This window comes from Oncorhynchus masou, chromosome 31, assembly GCF_036934945.1.
Source record: "Oncorhynchus masou masou isolate Uvic2021 chromosome 31, UVic_Omas_1.1, whole genome shotgun sequence".
Lineage (NCBI taxonomy): Eukaryota > Metazoa > Chordata > Actinopteri > Salmoniformes > Salmonidae > Oncorhynchus > Oncorhynchus masou.
Genome location: NC_088242.1, coordinates 18,842,008 through 18,861,277, shown reverse-complemented (window position 1 = coordinate 18,861,277; position 19,270 = coordinate 18,842,008). Strand labels below are relative to the sequence as shown.

The 19,270-nt window shown below is 44.7% G+C and overlaps 1 protein-coding gene across 2 annotated transcripts in view; it reads left to right on the top strand.

Moving 5' to 3' along the window:
* The window catches only part of mertka (c-mer proto-oncogene tyrosine kinase a), a 42,542-nt gene that overhangs the window by 9,251 nt on the left and 14,021 nt on the right, over nucleotides 1-19,270 (top strand). For both annotated transcript variants that reach the window (XM_064950262.1, XM_064950261.1), the window contains exons 6-10: nucleotides 9,206-9,292; nucleotides 11,533-11,648; nucleotides 13,813-14,002; nucleotides 15,121-15,266; nucleotides 19,033-19,168. In XM_064950262.1, coding sequence (XP_064806334.1) covers nucleotides 9,206-9,292; nucleotides 11,533-11,648; nucleotides 13,813-14,002; nucleotides 15,121-15,266; nucleotides 19,033-19,168 — 675 coding nt within the window. The remainder of the gene's footprint in view (nucleotides 1-9,205; nucleotides 9,293-11,532; nucleotides 11,649-13,812; nucleotides 14,003-15,120; nucleotides 15,267-19,032; nucleotides 19,169-19,270) is intronic.

The following is a 19,270-nucleotide window of genomic DNA, read 5'->3' as shown; positions in this document are numbered from 1 at the left end:
TGAATAGCTTTTTAATATATATTTTTTTAATTGTACCTTTATTTAACCAGTTAGGCTAGTTGAGAACAAGTTCTCATTTGCAACTGCGACCTGGCCAAGATAAAGCATAGCAGTATGAACAGACAACAACACAGAGTTACACATGGAGTAAACAATAAACAAGTCAATAACATAGTAGAAAAAAATAATCTATATACATTGTGTGCAAAAGGCTTGAGGAGGTAGGCAATAAATAGGCCATAGGAGCGAATAGTTACAATTTAGCAGAATAACACTGGAGTGATAAATGACCAGATGGTCATGTACAGGTAGAGATACTGGTGTGCAAAAGAGCAGAAAAGTAAAGAAATAAAAACAGTATGGGGATGAGGTAGGTAAATTGGGTGGGCTATTTACCGATGGACTATGTACAGCTGCAGCAATCGGTTAGCTGCTCAGATAGCAGATGTTTCCAACTTCAGAGATTTTTGCAATTCGTTCCACTCATGCTTTAACAATGTGTCTGTCTGCCTGTCTGTCTGTCTGGCTGTCTGTCTGTCTGTAGAATTACTGGGTGTCATTTTCTATGAAGGTATCTTTACTTTTACTCAAGTATGAGTACTTTGTATGGGTACTTATGGGTACTTTTCCCACCACTGGTCAAAACTGAGTAGGGCTACAACATTTTGGCCTGGAGATTTGCTAAATGAGTTATAGTTTGAATCCTGGACTGACAGAGTGGGGACTGCACCTTTGAAACGCTCCAAAACACCTAAAGGGGCCTTAATGATTCATTAGTAATACATATCTTGAAGCTGAGCAGTGTTGTGAGCATAAAACTTGAAGTTACCTGCCTCCATTAGGTTCTCCCACAGACAAACACCTGTCTTCAATGTGAAAACATAACATTGGCTCTATTGGCTCAATTTACAGCAGTTAATTTACTTGGTGACCTGGGGCCAAGCATTCCTTATTTATTTATTTATTTTTGGGGGGGGGGGGGGGGGATAGAACAGCTTTAATATTGCATATAGAATGTGGGTTCTATCAAATTGTTTGGTGGGAACATTGTTTCCAATCCCCCATATTTAATTATATTTTATCCTTACATATATTTTCCATTGAATTTATGAATCTAGGGCCTCCCGAGTGGTGCAGTGGTCTAAAGCACTGCATCACAGGGCTAGCTGTGCCCCTAGAGATCCTGGTTTGAGTCCAGGCTCTGTCTCAGTTGGCCGCGACCGGGAGACCTGTGGGGTGGCTCATAATTGTCCCAGCGTCGTCTGGGTTAGGGGAGGGTTTGGCTGGCAGGGATGTTCTTGTCCCATCGTGCTCTTGCGACTCCAGTGGCGGGTTGGGTGCAGTGCACGCTGACACGGTTGTCAGGTGTACAGTGTTTTCTCCGACACATTGGTGCGGCTGGCTTAAAAGGTTAAGCGGGAATTGTGTCAAGAAGCAGTGCGGCTCGGCTGTGTTATGTTTTGGAGGACGCACGGCTCTCCACCTTCGCCTCTCCCGAGTCCGTACGGGAGTTGCAGCGATGGGACAAGACTGTAACTGCCAATTGGATTCCATGAAAAAGGGGTTAAAATAATTAATGAATCTTTTGAGCTCTGTGGTTTGATTTGGGTCCGGTACTGTTCAGTTTATATATACATATATATATAATTTTCCCCTTGGTAGTGATATCAAAAAGCACTGCATTGATTTTCACTGCTACGCACACGATACACAACTTTACATTTATGTCACCAGTTGTCCAGACACAGTGGTGAGTTGTAGAGCCTTTAGTAGTCCAGACACAGTGGTGAGTTGTAGAGCCTGTAGTAGTCCAGACACAGTGGTGAGTTGTAGAGCCTGTAGTAGTCCAATCACAGTGGTGAGTTGTAGAGCCTTTAGTAGTCCAGACACAGTGGTGAGTTGTAGAGCCTGTAGTAGTCCAGACACAGTGGAGAGTTGTAGAGCCTTTAGTAGTCCAGACACAGTGGTGAGTTGTAGAGCCTTTAGTAGTCCAGACACAGTGGTGAATTGTAGAGCCTGTAGTAGTCCAGACACAGTGGTGAGTTGTAGAGCCTGTAGTAGTCCAGACACAGTGGTGAGTTGTAGAGCCTGTAGTAGTCCAAAAACGGTGGTGAGTTGTAGAGCCTTTAGTAGTCCAGACACAGTGGTGAGTTGTAGTGCTACTGGCTGGGAGGTGAAGGGTGGAGGGTTAGAGGCCAAAGTTGTGTTTGGCACTGCATTGATTTTCACTGCTACGCACACGATACACAACTTTACATTTATGTCACCAGTTGTCCAGACACAGTGGTGAGTTGTAGAGCCTTTAGTAGTCCAGACACAGTGGTGAGTTGTAGAGCCTGTAGTAGTCCAGACACAGTGGTGAGTTGTAGAGCCTGTAGTAGTCCAATCACAGTGGTGAGTTGTAGAGCCTTTAGTAGTCCAGACACAGTGGTGAGTTGTAGAGCCTGTAGTAGTCCAGACACAGTGGAGAGTTGTAGAGCCTGTAGTAGTCCAGACACAGTGGTGAGTTGTAGAGCCTTTAGTAGTCCAGACACAGTGGTGAATTGTAGAGCCTGTAGTAGTCCAGACACAGTGGAGAGTTGTAGAGCCTGTAGTAGTCCAAACACAGTGGTGAGTTGTAGAGCCTTTGGTAGTCCAGACACAGTGGTGAGTTGTAGAGCCTGTAGTAGTCCAAACACAGTGGTGAGTTGTAGAGCCATTAGTAGTCCAGACACAGTGGTGAGTTGTAGAGCCTGTAGTAGTCCAGACACAGTGGTGAGTTGTAGAGCCTGTAGTAGTCCAAAAACGGTGGTGAGTTGTAGAGCCTTTAGTAGTCCAGACACAGTGGTGAGTTGTAGTGCTACTGGCTGGGAGGTGAAGGGTGGAGGGTTAGAGGCCAAAGTTGTGTTTTTTCCAGCATATGCTGTGTGTGTGTGTGTGTGTGTGTGTGTGTGTGTGTGTGTGTGTGTGTGTGTGTGTGTGTGTGTGTGTGTGTGTGTGTGTGTGTGTGTGTGTGTGTGTGTGTGTGTGTGTGTGTGTGTGTGTGTGATGGGGGTTGTAGGGAAGATGGACAGATCGGGGGATGGCTCCCTGGACAAAGGCCTCATTCACGGGATGGACCACCACCCCCGCTCTGCTTTACAGGCAGGGACTGGAAAGGGGAGCTGGCTGGGGACTGCCTGGCTGCAGGCTGGCAGGGTTTACTTACATCCATGTCTCTGGATGTTCCGGGTAGCCTTTCCTCCAACTAACACTGAGCAGTTTCCTTCCCTTTTCTGACTCGATTCTGATTGGGCCTGTTCAGCTTTTGTTACTGGGGTGGTAGCCTACTGTTGTTACAGGTAGCCTTTTCTCCCTCAAGTTCTGACCATTTTCCTTTCTGTATATTAAAGTCCAGTTAGCCACTGTTTTCTCCCAGAAAAATACATGTTACATAATGATTTACAAACCTAGTCCCCAGAGGCACAGTACAGGGTCAGATCATGACTACATTACATGCCCACAATCTTCTCAGAGCACAAAGGGAACAAATGTGTTACAGTGTATTCAAAGATTTTAGATTCTACTTTAGTTGAAAATGGAAAAAGGCATTGGGGCAGAGGTGTGTGTCCCCAAGTGTACTCCTTTTGACTACAGCCCAATTGAACCTGGTCAAAAGTAGTGCACTGCACTATATAGAGAATATAATGCCATTTGGGACGCATACTGGGTTATATGAGGTTGTTCCGCAACCAGGTCAGTTCAGCAGTGAAAGCCTGGTAGAATGGAACCATAGAAATAGAATGGAACCTTGCCAAACCTGATAATTACACACTGTTTGTTGGACTTGGAACCGCAATGCAATACTTCCAGGGCTAGTTACAGAGAGATCATACATTTGGCTCGCTGGTTATAGAGAGATCATACATCTAGGCTTGATTGAGGTTGCCTGACCTAATCGAACCAATAGAATAGTCGCAAAAGTGCAAATCCCTGCCCATTTGGCACTCTTTTAAATAGTATTTCAACCCAGTTTCAGCTCACTGCACCCACTCACTCTCTTTATGCATTTACTGTAATCCACTAAACCAGTTTCAATGTTGTTAGCCTTTTCGTTGGAATTGGTCACTTGCAAGTCTCAAGAGATTCCGTTTTGGGCTGCAAGAGTTGTCTAGGACAGCCACCAATAAATGGTGTCGGTGTGAAGAGCAAGTGTCTGACCTTTGCTTTGTGTGTTGTCTTTTTATTTAGACTCTGTAGTATTCATTGAATGATCTGTGAGTTGGAAGGCCCTCTGAAAGACGCTGTTAACATGGCACCCTATTCCCTTTATAGTGACTTACTGTTGGGACATAGAACTCTGGTCAACGTTAATGCACTATATAGAAAGGGAAGCTGGACGCAGTCGTTGGCTGTTATTTACTAGATTTGGCTCTTTTCGCTGTTGCCTGAAATAGACAAACCTTGGTTTGCCAAAAAAGGCTTTCCTGCTCTATAAAACCAGTATCATAAACTGAGTAACTCTCTCTCTCTCTCTTACTTTCTCTCTCGCTTTCACTCTCTCTTTCACTCTCGTGCTCTCTTTCTTTCTCTTAAGCTTTCTCTTTCACTCTCTCTCTCTCTTTCACTCTCTCGCTCAATCTCCCTCTTTTTACTCTCTGTCTTTATCTCTCTCTCTCTCTACCACTCTCTCTCACTCTCTCTCTACCTCTCTCTCTCTCTCCCTCTCCCTCTCTGTGACCATTCACTGGCTTCTCTACAGCCTATCTCAGTTTGTAATGAGAGGTTAGTTTATTTGTCTGTTTGAAGAACTTCAACCCTGCTGGAAGTATTTAGTAACTCTGAGTGAAAATGAGAGAGATCGTGAGACTTTGAGAGATGTCAAAACTTTGATCATAGTTTTACCAAAGCATAAGGTTTTAGTTTATAAAAGATTTGTAGGTATTTATATTAGAGGTCGATCGATTAATCTCAATGGCCGATTAATTAGGGCCGATTTCAAGTTTTCATAACAATCGGATATCGGTATTTTTGGGCGCCGATTTTCGATTATAAAAAAATACAAATCTTTTATTTAACTAGGCAAGTGTTCCTGGTTCGAGCCCAGGTAGGGGTGAGGAGGGGGACGGAAGCTATACTGTTACACTGGAAATACTATAGTGCCTATAAGAACATCCAATAGTCAAAGGTATATCAAATACAAATGGTATAGAGAGAAATAGTCCTATAAATACTATATTAACTACAACCTAAAACCTCTTACCTTGGAATATTGAAGTCTCATGTTAAAAGGAACCACCAACTTTCATATGTTCTCATGTTCTGAGCAAGGAACTTAAACGTTAGCTTTTTTACATGGCACATATTACTTTCTTCTCCAGCATTATTTAAACCAAATTGAACATGTTTCATTATTTATTTGAGGCTAAATTGATTTTATTGATGTTTTATATTAAGTTAAAATAAGTGTTAATTCAGTATTGTTGTAATTGTCATTATTACAAAAAAATTGGCCGATTAATTGGTATCGGCTTTTTTGGTCCTCCAATAATCGGTATCGGTATCGGCGTTGAAAAATCGGTCGACCTCTAATTTACAGTGCCTTGCGAAAGTATTCGGCCCCCTTGAACTTTGCGACCTTTTGCCACATTTCAGGCTTCAAACATAAAGATATAAAACTGTATTTTTTTGTGAAGAATCAACAACAAGTGGGACACAATCATGAAGTGGAATGACATTTATTGGATATTTCAAACTTTTTCAACAAATCAAAAACTGAAAAATTGGGCGTGCAAAATTATTCAGCCCCTTTACTTTCAGTGCAGCAAACTCTCTCCAGAAGTTCAGTGAGGATCTCTGAATGATCCAATGTTGACCTAAATGACTAATGATGATAAATACAATCCACCTGTGTGTAATCAAGTCTCCGTATAAATGCACCTGCACTGTGATAGTCTCAGAGGTCCGTTAAAAGCGCAGAGAACATCATGAAGAACAAGGAACACACCAGGCAGGTCCGAGATACTGTTGTGAAGAAGTTTAAAGCCGGATTTGGATACAAAAAGATTTCCCAAGCTTTAAACATCCCAAGGAGCACTGTGTAAGCGATAATATTGAAATGGAAGGAGTATCAGACCACTGCAAATCTACCAAGACCTGGCCGTCCCTCTAAACTTTCAGCTCATACAAGGAGAAGACTGATCAGAGATGCAGCCAAGAGGCCCATGATCACTCTGGATGAACTGCAGAGATCTACAGCTGAGGTGGGAGACTCTGTCCATAGGACAACAATCAGTCGTATATTGCACAAATCTGGCCTTTATGGAAGAGTGGCAAGAAGAAAGCCATTTCTTAAAGATATCCATAAAAAGTGTTGTTTAAAGTTTGCCACAAGCCATCTGGGAGACACACCAAACATGTGGAAGAAGGTGCTCTGGTCAGATGAAACCAAAATTGAACTTTTTGGCAACAATGCAAAACGTTATGTTTGGCGTAAAAGCAACACAGCTCATCACCCTCACCACACCATCCCCACTGTCAAACATGGTGGTGGCAGCATCATGGTTTGGGCCTGCTTTTCTTCAGCAGGGAGAGGGAAGATGGTTAAAATTGATGGGAAGATGGATGGAGCCAAATACAGGACCATTCTGGAAGAAAACCTGATGGAGTCTGCAAAAGACCTGAGACTGGGACGGAGATTTGTCTTCCAACAAGACAATGATCCAAAACATAAAGCAAAATCTACAATGGAATGGTTCAAAAATAAACATATCCAGGTGTTAGAATGGCCAAGTCAAAGTCCAGACCTGAATCCAATCGAGAATCTGTGGAAAGAACTGAAAACTGCTGTTCACAAATGCTCCCCATCCAACCTCACTGAGCTCGAGCTGTTTTGCAAGGAGGAATGGGAAAAAAATTCAGTCTCTCGATGTGCAAAACTGATAGAGACATACCCCAAGCGACTTACAGCTGTAATCGCAGCAAAAGGTGGCGCTACAAATTATTAACTTAAGGGGGCTGAATAATTTTGCACACCCAATTTTTCAGTTTTTGAATTGTTAAAAAAGTTTGAAATATCCAATAAATGTCGTTCCACTTCATGATTGTGTCCCACTTGTTGTTGATTCTTCACAAAAAAATACAGTTTTATATCTTTATGTTTGAAGCCTGAAATGTGGCAAAAGGTCGCAAAGTTCAAGGGGGCCGAATACTTTCGCAAGGCACTGTATATAGACCGTATACTGGACTTAGGAGGTAAGCTTCTGTACTTTTGAAACACTCTGGTTTAAAATGTCAATATTTGACTGCCCGGACAACTGAGTGAGAGGCTCCATACCCTGACGAAACAGATGTGGCATTATGTACTACACTCTTAGAACCTAAAGGGTTCTTTGGCTGTCCCCATAGGAGAAGAACCCTTTTGGAACCCTTTTTTCTAAGAATGTACATTACCCATAATACTCTGCACATCATGTTTCTACTCCTCACCAAGACAACAGGCTTATTAGATATTCAGAGGAAAGTAAACAAAACTAGAAAAGGTGAATGTCCTGAAGAAAAATGTGTGTACTTGCTTCAGCAGTCTAAAAGTATGTTGTAAGGTGGTGGTAGAAGTTTCAATTGGTAAAGGCTAATGTAGAATCACACTGAGGGTACACTACAAAACAGATTAATTAGATATTCAGAAGAATGAAAACAATAGTTCCAGTTCCAGTCAGCTCTCGTGGGCAGAGCAAGCAGTGAATTGTGGAATGGTTTCTGAGCTTGGAGGCAGAGCAAGCAGTTAATTGTGGAATGGTTTCTGAGCTTGGAGGCAGAGCAAGCAGTTAATTGTGGAATGGTTTCTGAGCTTGGAGGCAGAGCAAGCAGTGCATTGTGGAATGGTTTCTGAGCTTGGAGGCAGAGCAAGCAATGAATTGTGGAATGGTTTCTGAGCTTGGAGGCAGAGCAAGCAGTTAATTGTGGAATGGTTTCTGAGCTTGGAGGCAGAGCAAGCAATGAATTGTGGAATGGTTTCTGAGCTTGGAGGCAGAGCAAGCAATGAATTGTGGAATGGTTTCTGAGCTTGGAGGCAGAGCAAGCAATGAATTGTGGAATGGTTTCTGAGCTTGGAGGCAGAGCAAGCAATGAATTGTGGAATGGTTTCTGAGCTTGGAGGCAGAGCAAGCAATGAATTGTGGAATGGTTTCTGAGCTTGGAGGCAGAGCAAGCAATGAATTGTGGAATGTTTTCTGAGCTTGGAGGCAGAGCAAGCAGTGCATTGTTGTGGAAAAGGTTTCCAAGCATGAAACACTGGACTGTGTAGAAAAAAACAACAGCACAAAAGGGACATTATTTGGAGCAGGCCTACGCTGGGCAGATGCAGGGTTTAAACACTGCTCCTGTGTGGTGGTAGCCAGGAGAAAGAACCCAGGCATTGAGCGAGACGCCATTGGTCCAGTCGGGACTTTAGTAGAGCAGAAGCGGTTGCAAAGTGGAAAGATTCAAAAGTTTAGTTTATTGTTGAGGTACTGCCATTATCTAACCTAACACTAGGCCTATGTTTTGTCAAGGATGATTCAAGGATGGGTGTGGTTTACAGCGTTTAAATCTCACACTCACAGCAAACCACTCAAACCACTCACGTCAATAATTCTCTTTAGGCCTACTCAGGAGTAAAGCTCTTCTCCCTGTCAAGCTGACACAGCTCTCATCTCATCATCTTTTTCATGGTCTAACACTTTACCCACTACAGTACATGTAGTCCTGTATTCTGCTAATGGTCAACTATTATTAGTAACATTCACTTTCAGGCGGTAACAGGAAGGGAATGAAATTAAAAAGTGGCTTTAGTTGGCTTGTATCACATTGTTTGGACATGTTCATTTTGCGGCTGACACAACATGACAGTTGGGTTCTGTTTGTGTGGTAGTTGGTAGAGGCATGAACGTTATCAAGACCTTGACTTACTTTCTATTGCATTTCAGTAGTTACTGTACTGTATGCCCATGACAAATACAGTACAAGGTAATGGTAATGGAACATGTTTTATAATGATAATGATAATGTTTGTAAAAGTTTCAATTGAAATATTTCATCGGTTGAGTTCACAAAGTTGAACTGAAACTACTCCACCATACTTTTATTTGGTTATACACAAAGTTCAACTTTACACTGGAAGCGTTATCATTATAAAACATGTTCCATTACCTTGTCCTTCTGTACAATTCTGTTAACATGTTCTGCTGTGTTATGTTTTTGTCTGTAGGTGTGGACAAGTACACCCAGTTCAGCTGTGAGGCCCACAACCAGAAAGGTGTCACTACTTCCAGGGAAGCTAACGTCAACATTAAAGGTAATGTGGACTCCAAAGTCTCCTCCCACACTTTGAACTGTTTGAATAAGATAACATTGACAGGGGAGATCATCCTAGATTAGCACTTTGTGAAAATGGGCTTTGATCTTTTTGAGTGCACATTCAGGCTGTCTGAGTAGTAATAGTGCCCTAAATCTCAGTGTGTGGTGCCCAGTAAGGCAGCCACGGTGCTTCTTGGTGAGGCAGCCACTGTGCTTCTTGGTGAGACAGCCACGGTGCTCCTTGGTGAGGCAGCCACGGTGCTTCTTGGTGAGACAGCCACGATGCTCCTTGGTGAGGCAGCCACGGTGCTTCCTGGTGAGGCAGGCACGGTGCTTCTTGGTGAGGCAGCCACGATGCTTCTTGGTGAGGCAGCCACGGTGCTTCTTGGTGAGGCAGACACGGTGCTTCTTGGTGAGGCAGCCACAGTGCTTCTTGGTGAGGCAGCCACGGTGCTTCTTGGTGAGGCAGCCACGGTGCTCCTTGGTGAGGCAGCCACGGTGCTTCTTGGTGAGGCAGCCATGGTGCTTCTTGGTGAGGCAGCCACGGTGCTTCTTGGTGAGGCAGCCACGGTGCTTCTTGGTGAGGCAGCCACGATGCTTCTTGGTGAGGCAGCCACGGTGCTTCTTGGTGAGGCAGACACGGTGCTTCTTGGTGAGGCAGCCACAGTGCTTCTTGGTGAGGCAGCCACGGTGCTTCTTGGTGAGGCAGCCACGGTGCTTCTTGGTGAGGCAGCCACGGTGCTTCTTGGTGAGGCAACCACGGTGCTTCTTGGTGAGGCAGCCACGGTGCTTCCTGGTGAGGCAGCCACGGTGCTTCCTGGTAAGGCAGCCACGGTGCTTCTTGGTGAGGCAGCCACGGTGTTTCTTGGTGAGGCAGCCACGGTGCTTCCTGGTAAGGCAGCCACGGTGCTTCTTGGTGAGGCAGCCACGGTGCTTCTTGGTGAGGCAGCCACGGTGCTTCTTGGTGAGGCAGCCACGGTGCTTCCTGGTGAGGCAGCCACGGTGCTTCCTGGTAAGGCAGCCACGGTGCTTCTTGGTGAGGCAGCCACGGTGCTTCCTGGTAAGGCAGCCACGGTGCTTCTTGGTGAGGCAGCCACGGTGCTTCCTGGTAAGGCAGCCACTGTGCTTCTTGGTGAGGCAGCCACGGTGGATTGCTGTTTTGGTTGTATTTATTACTGTATGGGGATTATGTGGATTTTATTCCCCTTCTCTCGTGATGATGAATTGTGTTTGGTATGTCTGCAGTGCTTCCAGCTCCTGTCTCTGAGGCAGCCACAGTGCTTCTTGGTGAGGCAGCCACGGTGCTTCTTGGTGAGGCAGCCACAGTGCTTCCTGGTAAGGCAGCCACGGTGCTTCCTGGTGAGGCAGCCACGGTGCTTCTTGGTGAGGCAACCACGGTGTTTCTTGGTGAGGCAGCCACGGTGCTTCCTGGTAAGGCAGCCACGGTGCTTCTTGGTGAGGCAGCCACGGTGCTTCTTGGTGAGGCAGCCACAGTGCTTCTTGGTGAGGCAGCCACGGTGCTTCTTGGTGAGGCAGCCACGGTGCTTCTTAGTGTGGCAGACACGGTGCTTCTTGGTGAGGCAGCCACGGTGCTTCTTGGTGAGGCAGCCACGGTGCTTCTTGGTGAGGCAGCCACGGTGCTTCTTGGTGAGGCAGCCACGGTGTTTCTTGGTGAGGCAGCCACGGTGCTTCCTGGTGAGGCAGCCACGGTGCTTCTTGGTGAGGCAGCCACAGTGCTTCTTGGTGAGGCAGCCACGGTGCTTCTTGGTGAGGCAGCCACGGTGCTTCTTGGTGAGGCAGCCACGGTGCTTCTTGGTGAGGCAGCCACGGTGCTTCTTGGTGAGGCAGCCACGGTGCTTCTTGGCGAGGCAGCCACGGTGCTTCTTGGCGAGGCAGCCACGGTGCTTCTTGGTGAGGCAGCCACGGTGCTTCTTGGTGAGGCAGCCACGGTGCTTCTTGGTGAGGCAGCCACGGTGCTTCTTAGTGAGGCAGACACGGTGCTTCTTGGTGAGGCAGCCATGGTGCTTCTTGGTGAGGCAGCCACGGTGCTTCTTGGTAAGGCAGCCACGGTGCTTCCTGGTGAGGCAGCCACGGTGTTAGGTCGCTGCTCTGGTGTTTTTCAGTTTTATTTGTTAATTTATGGATTGCTGTTTTGGCTGTATTTATTACTGTATGGGGATTATGTGGATTTTATTCCCCTTCTCTCGTGATGATGAATTGTGTTTGGTATGTCTGCAGTGCTTCCAGCTCCTGTCTCTGAGGTCACAGTGATACAACGTGAATCTAACAAACTAGTTCTGAGATGGACCCCTGGACACGATGGATTCTCCCCACTCACTACTTGCCAGATCAGGGTAAGCAAAGCTCCACACTCTCTGCCTAGATGGTGTATGATGACACAGAGAGACTAGCCTTGCTACCCATCCGCATCGCTCCGGCCAAACGCCACGCCCTCTAACCATCAATCAATCGATCAATCAATCAAATGTATTAATTAAAGCCCTTTTTACATTAGCTGATGTCACAAAGTGCTATATAGAAACCCAGCCTAAAACCCCAAACAACAAGCAATGCAGATGTAGAAGCATGGTGGCTAGGAAAAACTCCCTAGAAAGGCAGGAACCTAGGAAGAAACCTAGAGAGGAACCAGGCTCTGAGGGGTGGCCAGTCCTCTTCTGGCTGTGCCGGATGGAGATTATAACAGAACATGGCCAAGATGTTCAAACGTTCATAGATGACCAACCAGGTCAAATAATTATAATAATCACAGTGGTTGTAGAGGATGCAACAGCTTAGCACCTCAGGAGTAAATGTCAGTTGGCTTTTCATAGCCGAGCATTCAGAGTTAGAGACAGCAGGTGCAGTAGAAAAAGAGTTGGAAATAGCAGTTCCGGGACAAGGTAGCATGTCTGGTGAACAGGTCAGGGTTCCATAGCCGCAGGCAGAACAGTTGAAACTGGAGAAGCAGCACGACCAGGTGGACTGGGGATAGCAAGGAGTCATCAGGCCAGGTAGTCCTGAGGCATGCTCCCAGGGCCAGGAGGGGAGGTAGAGGGAGAAAGAGAGAATTAGGGGGAGCATACTTACATTCACCAGATAGGACAGGAGAAATACTCCAGATATAACAGACTGACCCTAGCCCCAAGACACATAAACCTTTGCAGCGTAAATACTGGAAGCTGAGACAGGAGGGGTTGGGAGACATTGTGGCCCTGTCCGACGATACCCCTGGACAGGGCCAAACAGGCAGGATATAACCACACCCAGTTTTCCAAAGCACAGCCCCCACACTACTAGAGGGATATATTCAACCACCAACTTACCATCCTGAGACAAGGCTGAGTATAGCCCACGAAGATCACCCCTATGGCACGAACCCGAGGGGGGCGCCAAACCCGGACTTGAAGATCACGTCAGTTAATCAACCCACTCAAGTGATGCACCCCTCCTAGGGATGGGATGGAAGAGCACCAGTAAGCCAGGGACTCAGCCCCTGTAATAGGGTTAGAGGCAGAGAATCCCGGTGGAGAGAGGGGAACCTGCCAGGCAGAGACAGCAAGGGTGGTTCATTGCTCCAGTGCCTTTCCGTTCACCTTCACACCCCTGGGCCAGAATACACTCAATTATAGGACATACTGAAGAGATGAGTCTTCAATAAAGACTTAAAGGTTGAGACGAGTTTGCATCTCTCTCATGGATAGGCAGACCATTCCATAAAAATGGAGCTCTATAGGAGAAAGCCCTGCCTCCAGCTGTTTGCTTAGAAATTCAAGGGACAATAAGGAGGCCTGCGTCTTGTGTCCGTAGCCTATGTGTAGGTATGTAAGGCAGGACCAAATCAGAGAGATAGGTAGGAGCAAGCCCATGTAATGCTTTGTAGTTTAGCAGTAAAATCTAAACATCAGCCCTAGCCTTAACAGGAAGCCAGTGTAGAGAGGCTAGCACTGGAGTAATATGATAAAATTTGGGGGTTCTAGTCAAGATTCTAGCAGCCGTATTTAGCACTAACTGAAGTTTATTTAATGCTTTATCCGAGTAGCTGTAAAGTAGAGCATTGCAGTAGTCTAATCTAGAAGTGACAAAGAAATGGATTACCTTTTCTGCATCATTTTTGTACAGAAAATTTCAGATTTTTTCAATGTTACGAAGATGGAAAAAAGCTCTAACATTTCTTCTCCACTATGAGTGTGGATTTGATCTCCTATCTGATGACTACTAGAATGCGAACACATTCAAAGCATTTTGATTGGTCCCAGAAACCGATGAGTTGGGCCAGAGCCTGAACATGTGGGTAAAGCACAGTTTCGGAAATATTATTTGGCTTTGATACTCGCTGATGGCTTGTTAGGTACAATGCCCCTCACTTTGACGTCAGCAGAGTCAGCAGTGTGGTTCCTAAACCACTGTGATATTTTTGCACAAATGTATCTTTTTATTAGAAAATTCTGTCCTAAATGTCTGTCTACAGTAGGCTATATCTTTTTCTAACCTATATTTTTTCCCTGTGCTCTCTTCAAGGTGAAAGAGGTGAGCCGAAGGAGAGGAGAGGTCAGGCTGGCTAGGATAATCAACACTACAGCTCCTCCGTTCCAGAGTGATGTCCCGGGGTTACAGGCCATGACCTGGTACAACATGAGCGTCTCCTGTAGCAACGAGCTTGGCCATTCACCAGTCAGTACCTGGGTCCAGAGCAACACTACAGAAGGAGGTGGGTAACATCTATGGGCCCGGGTAAAAAGTAGTGCACAATGTAGGGAATAGGGTGCCATTTAGGACACAGACCCATTGTCTTTGAAAAGGTGCTGGACATCAATACATTTTCAATACAAGGTGAAAATAGACTCTGTACACTGGAGTCTACGCTCCCATGTGAATTATTGGTGACAATGTTTCAACCACATCATGATCCGCTATACTGCAGCCAGGCCATGGGTCAGTTTGGAGATTTCGGTCATGTTTTCATGCATAGAGAATGCATAGATCGCAGGAGCAGCCTGTCCAGGTCCTTGCCTTATTAAGACTGCATACATCATACGCACATGCCTGTATTGAATTCTGTAGATCCTGTGTTAGGTCCTGCCTCTGTATAAGATGCATGGCTATGTGTTGTGTCATTGTATCCTGGGGGGATCCAAATTGAATTGTTACATTTCACAGTTGTTTCACTTCACGAAAGAGAGCAATTCAGTTTGGATCCGGGCTAGTTTTCTTGTCCCCTCATCCCATCAGGTATTCAGAAAACAGTTTAATTTCATTGATCAGAAATCGTTAGAAGTACGGTACATATTATATTTTGCATGACAGGGGGTTCCCTAGTGACTTGTGCATCTCATCCAGAATATGTCTGATATTATCTTTGCATATCTTCCTGAGAGGCCACATAGGAAGCAAAAGCAGGAGTGGTCTCATGGAGAAAGCATGCAGTTCATAGCGTACGGGTGGGGCTGCTTCCGACTTCCTCTCTAAACTCAAGCCGCTGTTGGGGATATTTTAGTCTGCAGATCTGACAGAAATCTTTCCATGCCGTAGGAAACATCAGAAGTGGTTGGCCCGAATGTGGCCTCATCTCAGTCATTTTCTTTGACGACGAGACATATTGAAAATTATTTAGTATTTGTTTCATTACCTCCTATATAAAAATGTTGATGTAACCGTGAAGGACCGTGCACATTAATCACCATTTCAGTGTTCTTATCAATGCGAATGTGCCAATGTTTGCAAAAGTATGTTGTATGTGAGCTCTATTTGAGTATTATCACAGATTCCAAGATTGAAGATCATATTTGAGTGTGTGACCCTCTCTTTTCCTTCCCTTTGTAACTCCAGTACCGTCAGTCTACCCCCGTAACGTGACTGTTATGCTAAACGAGTCACTGCTGGTGATCCGATGGAAGGACCCGCCCCAGGACAGGGTCAATGGAATCCTCACGGGTTATGATGTCATCGTCACGTATGGGACTCGGGTCAACAAGGTGAGTCTCCTCTTGGAACATCTCCTCTGGAAGACATTGATGCTATCACCCTAGAAATATGATTGTTGGAATGGACATTTCCATTCTATTTCTATGGCGCTCACTGCCTCTCTCAATCACTGAAAGAGGCAGTGGGTCTCCCCATGGGCCTCAAAAACTATTCTATTCTATTGATTCATCCCTGCCTCTGTGAGATCTAGAATAGCAGAAACTTGAGATGGCCTACTGTAAAAGGTTTTGTTGCACTTTCAATATTAACAATGTCAGTTTCATACTGAGATTTCGGTACCAGGATTCAAGAAGTGAGATGGTCATATGATTTTATAGTCAGTCAGTTTGTTCATAAGGTGGTGTGTGTGTGTGTGAGCGCGTGCATGCATTGTATGAGGTGGGGGATTGTTGGTCCTTCTGACATCATTCCTTTCTACCCAGCAGACTGTCAACTTCTCTATTCTCTGTCCTGAACTAAAGTGTTTCACTCTACTGTTGAGTCAACAGTAACCTCTCCTGTGTGTAGCAATGCAGGAGTTGTCATTTTTAGGGAATGCTGAAAGTGATTATCCTGGTCCTAGATCTGTAGTGCACTGTGTAGGGAATAGGGTACCATTTAGGACACTTCCCAGGTCTCTCTAGTACAATAGCAGGTTTCCTGTCACTTTCTGATTGTGTCGTGGTTTACTGGAATAGTGTTTCCCCGTCTGAGTATTGTGTCCCTGTCTGAGTCATTGGTTGGTGGAGTGAACGGAAAATGAATACCTTAGATAGAGAGGGACTGTGTCCCAAATGGCACCCTGTTCTCTGATCCCCCAACTCAGTCCTGGAGACATCAAGGGGTGCACCTTTAGGTTTTTGCCCAAACACTACACAGCTGATTCAAATCATCAAAGCTTAGGAAAGACTGCTCTATGTGTGTCCCACTACATAGGGACTCGAACAAAGATATACATGTGTAATAACCACATGCCCTGTCCAGTCAAATGATGACATCACCACGTACAAAGGCTTTGTAACGACATCCGTGAATGAATGGATATGTATAATAACCCATGTGGGTCCTGTCCAGTCAAAAGCTGTCCGCATGACGTCATCACACAAAGGCTTGGTCAGAAACAACACTCACATATCAGTGACGGAAAGTGTGTGTGTGAGACCCAACTCCTGTATCCTCAGCTGTTCAGCTGTTTCACCAGCCAAACAGCTGTGTTGTTCAAGAGAGTGATTCACAGAAACACCTTACACAGACACCTAACTTATTCTACTTTTCTACTCTACTCAACCCTGCTATTACTCAAGCCTACTCTACTCTACTCAACTCTACACTCTTAGAAAAAAAAAGTTATTCAGCTGTCCCCATAGGAAAACCCTTTTTGGTTCCAGGTACAACTCTTTTGGGTTTCTTTTAGAACTCTCTGTGGAACAGTTTCTACGTGGAACTCAAAAGGGTTCTACCTGGAACCAAAAAGGGTTCTCCTATGGGGACAGCCAAAGAAACCTTTTAGGTTCTAGATTTCACCTTTTTTTCTAAGATTGTACTCTACACTACTCTGCTATATTCTACTCTACTCAACCGTACTCTACTCTATTCTACTCTTCCATACTATACTTTACTCTCCTCTACTCTGCTCTATTCTACTCAACTGTACCCTGCTCTGCTCTGCTCTACCCCCTCCTATACCCCCTACTCTACCCTGCTCTGCTCTACCCCCTACTCTACACCCTACTCTACCCTGCTCTGCTCTACACCCTACTCTACCCTGCTCTGCTCTACACCCTACTCTGCACCCTACTCAACCCTGCTCTGCACCCTACTCTACTCTACCCTGCTCTGCACTACTCTATTCTATCACCAAGCTACAGTATAATTGCTATTTTTAGACATATAATAGATGTTTTTGGTCAGTGATATAGTACAACATGTTTCTGCATGTGTGTTTTCTATGCCTTTAGCCAGCAGACCAGTCACGCAGTCAGCATGTTAGCTAGTTCAGTTTTAGTTTCCAAAATAAAAGTTCCGGTGTGAAATGTTGTCATAGAGAGATAGTACACCATGTGTCTGTGTGATTTCCATGTTTTTCCAGGCCTCCAGTCTCACTGTCAGCATGTTAACTAGTGAGAGAGGAACCCCAGATGTTGCCATGCGGTGGTATTGTGCAACCAAGGGCTTTATCCACTGTCACATGTTCCCCAACAATCCCCCTCTCAGCTCTCTGTAAACACCATGCTGATCATGTCTGAGCCCCAAATGGCAACATATTCCCTATTAAGTGCTCTACTCTATGGGCCCTGGTCAAAATAAGTGCACTACTTAGGGAATACGAATAGGTTGCGATTTGGAACTAACCCCAAGTCCACATACCAGCCAGCTTGTCAAGAAAGTTTTGTTTTCTTCCCCTTTTTTAGAGCGCTGTGAAACAATGTTCTCAGCTTCCCAATGTTAGCAGAGCTAGAAACATCCAGAATGGCTCTACAATGACTTGACACAAAAAAAATGTGTGTTACAAGTACAAATCTATTTCACGTTGGCATGAAGGATCGGGAGAACAGATGCAGGAATGCATAATAGTTGTTTTATTAAAAGCCCAAATGATGGCCTGCCGTGTTAAGGCACAGGGACGAAGACCAAACAAACACGTAACAAAAACACAGGATTGAAACCCAAACAAAAGAGCGAGGAGTACCTCAAATAAATAACACACGCCCACAATAATTAACACACAGGACAAGACCCGTAATCATCTGCACAATCCACAAGGGCACGAAAGCCCAAAACACACAGCACAGGTACTCACACGCACTAACAGACATTGTAACTATAATCAACCCCCCAATGGGCACATATATACAAATACTAATCAGTGGGAATAGGGGACAGGTGTGCATGATGAAAGTTCCGGAGGGATCCGTGACATAATGTTACATAGTGTTTGGTTAACATCATTCCCTGGCTGTTAATAAGAATTTGCCACATATCTAACACTGACTTTGACTTCACACAGATAATCATTAACTTCAAGGGACCACTACAAACACTATAATCCAAAAAATTGCCTATAGTATGTATGGCAGACAATTTTCCCAGGTGTCCGTCTGTTACTGGGTGATGTTCAGTAGGAGGGAAACATTTTGAAATATTCCCAGTAAGAACACAGATTGTAGTTTTACATTGGTAAATTATTTGCTATCATATAATAATAATTATTATTATTTATTAAACTTCTATAGTATTTTCATAGAATCTCAAAGGGCTTCAAGAGCAAAAAACAAACTAGCACTATATCATGACATGATAAGACAACAGATGTGGGATCTTAATTTGATCAGTCTTTTGTTGCTGATCATTTTTATGCACAGCAGCAAATGCAAACTTGTAATGTATTCAAGGCTTCAAAAGGCTTCTAAAGTTAGCATTTTCCACCTAAAACAGTCAGACTTGTTTTGCCGTAACAAAAAATATATCAACCCCGACAAAAAATAACCATTGATTATAATCCACATAGTAATTCACATTTCCTGTTGCTGCAGGATTATTTTCCTGCTGTAGCAAATTGGCTCAAATTAAGATCCTACCTCTGTAGTTATAACAGTGTTTCTTAATTCCTGGGAAGACATTTTTGTTTTTGCCCTAGCACTACACATCTGATTCCACTAGTCAAAGGTTTGATGATAAATTGATTAGTGGTATGAGTTGATCAGTTGAATAGGTGTCTATTACTGTAAACTGCTGAGTACAACCATGATCTCTCTAACATGCTGTGGTGTTCCTCAGATCCGCAGCTCCTCCAACACTGCTGCGGTGGCCCTACAGGAGTTTAACACTACATACAGTGTTCAGGTAGCTGCCTGTACTCAGACTGGGTGTGGCATGCTCAGTCCACCGGTCGGGATCTTCATACCAGAGAACAGTGAGTAGACCTCTACATCAGGAGTTCCTAATCCTAACACCTTACATATTGAATTACATCAGGAGTTCCTAATCCTAACACCTTACATATTGAATTACATCA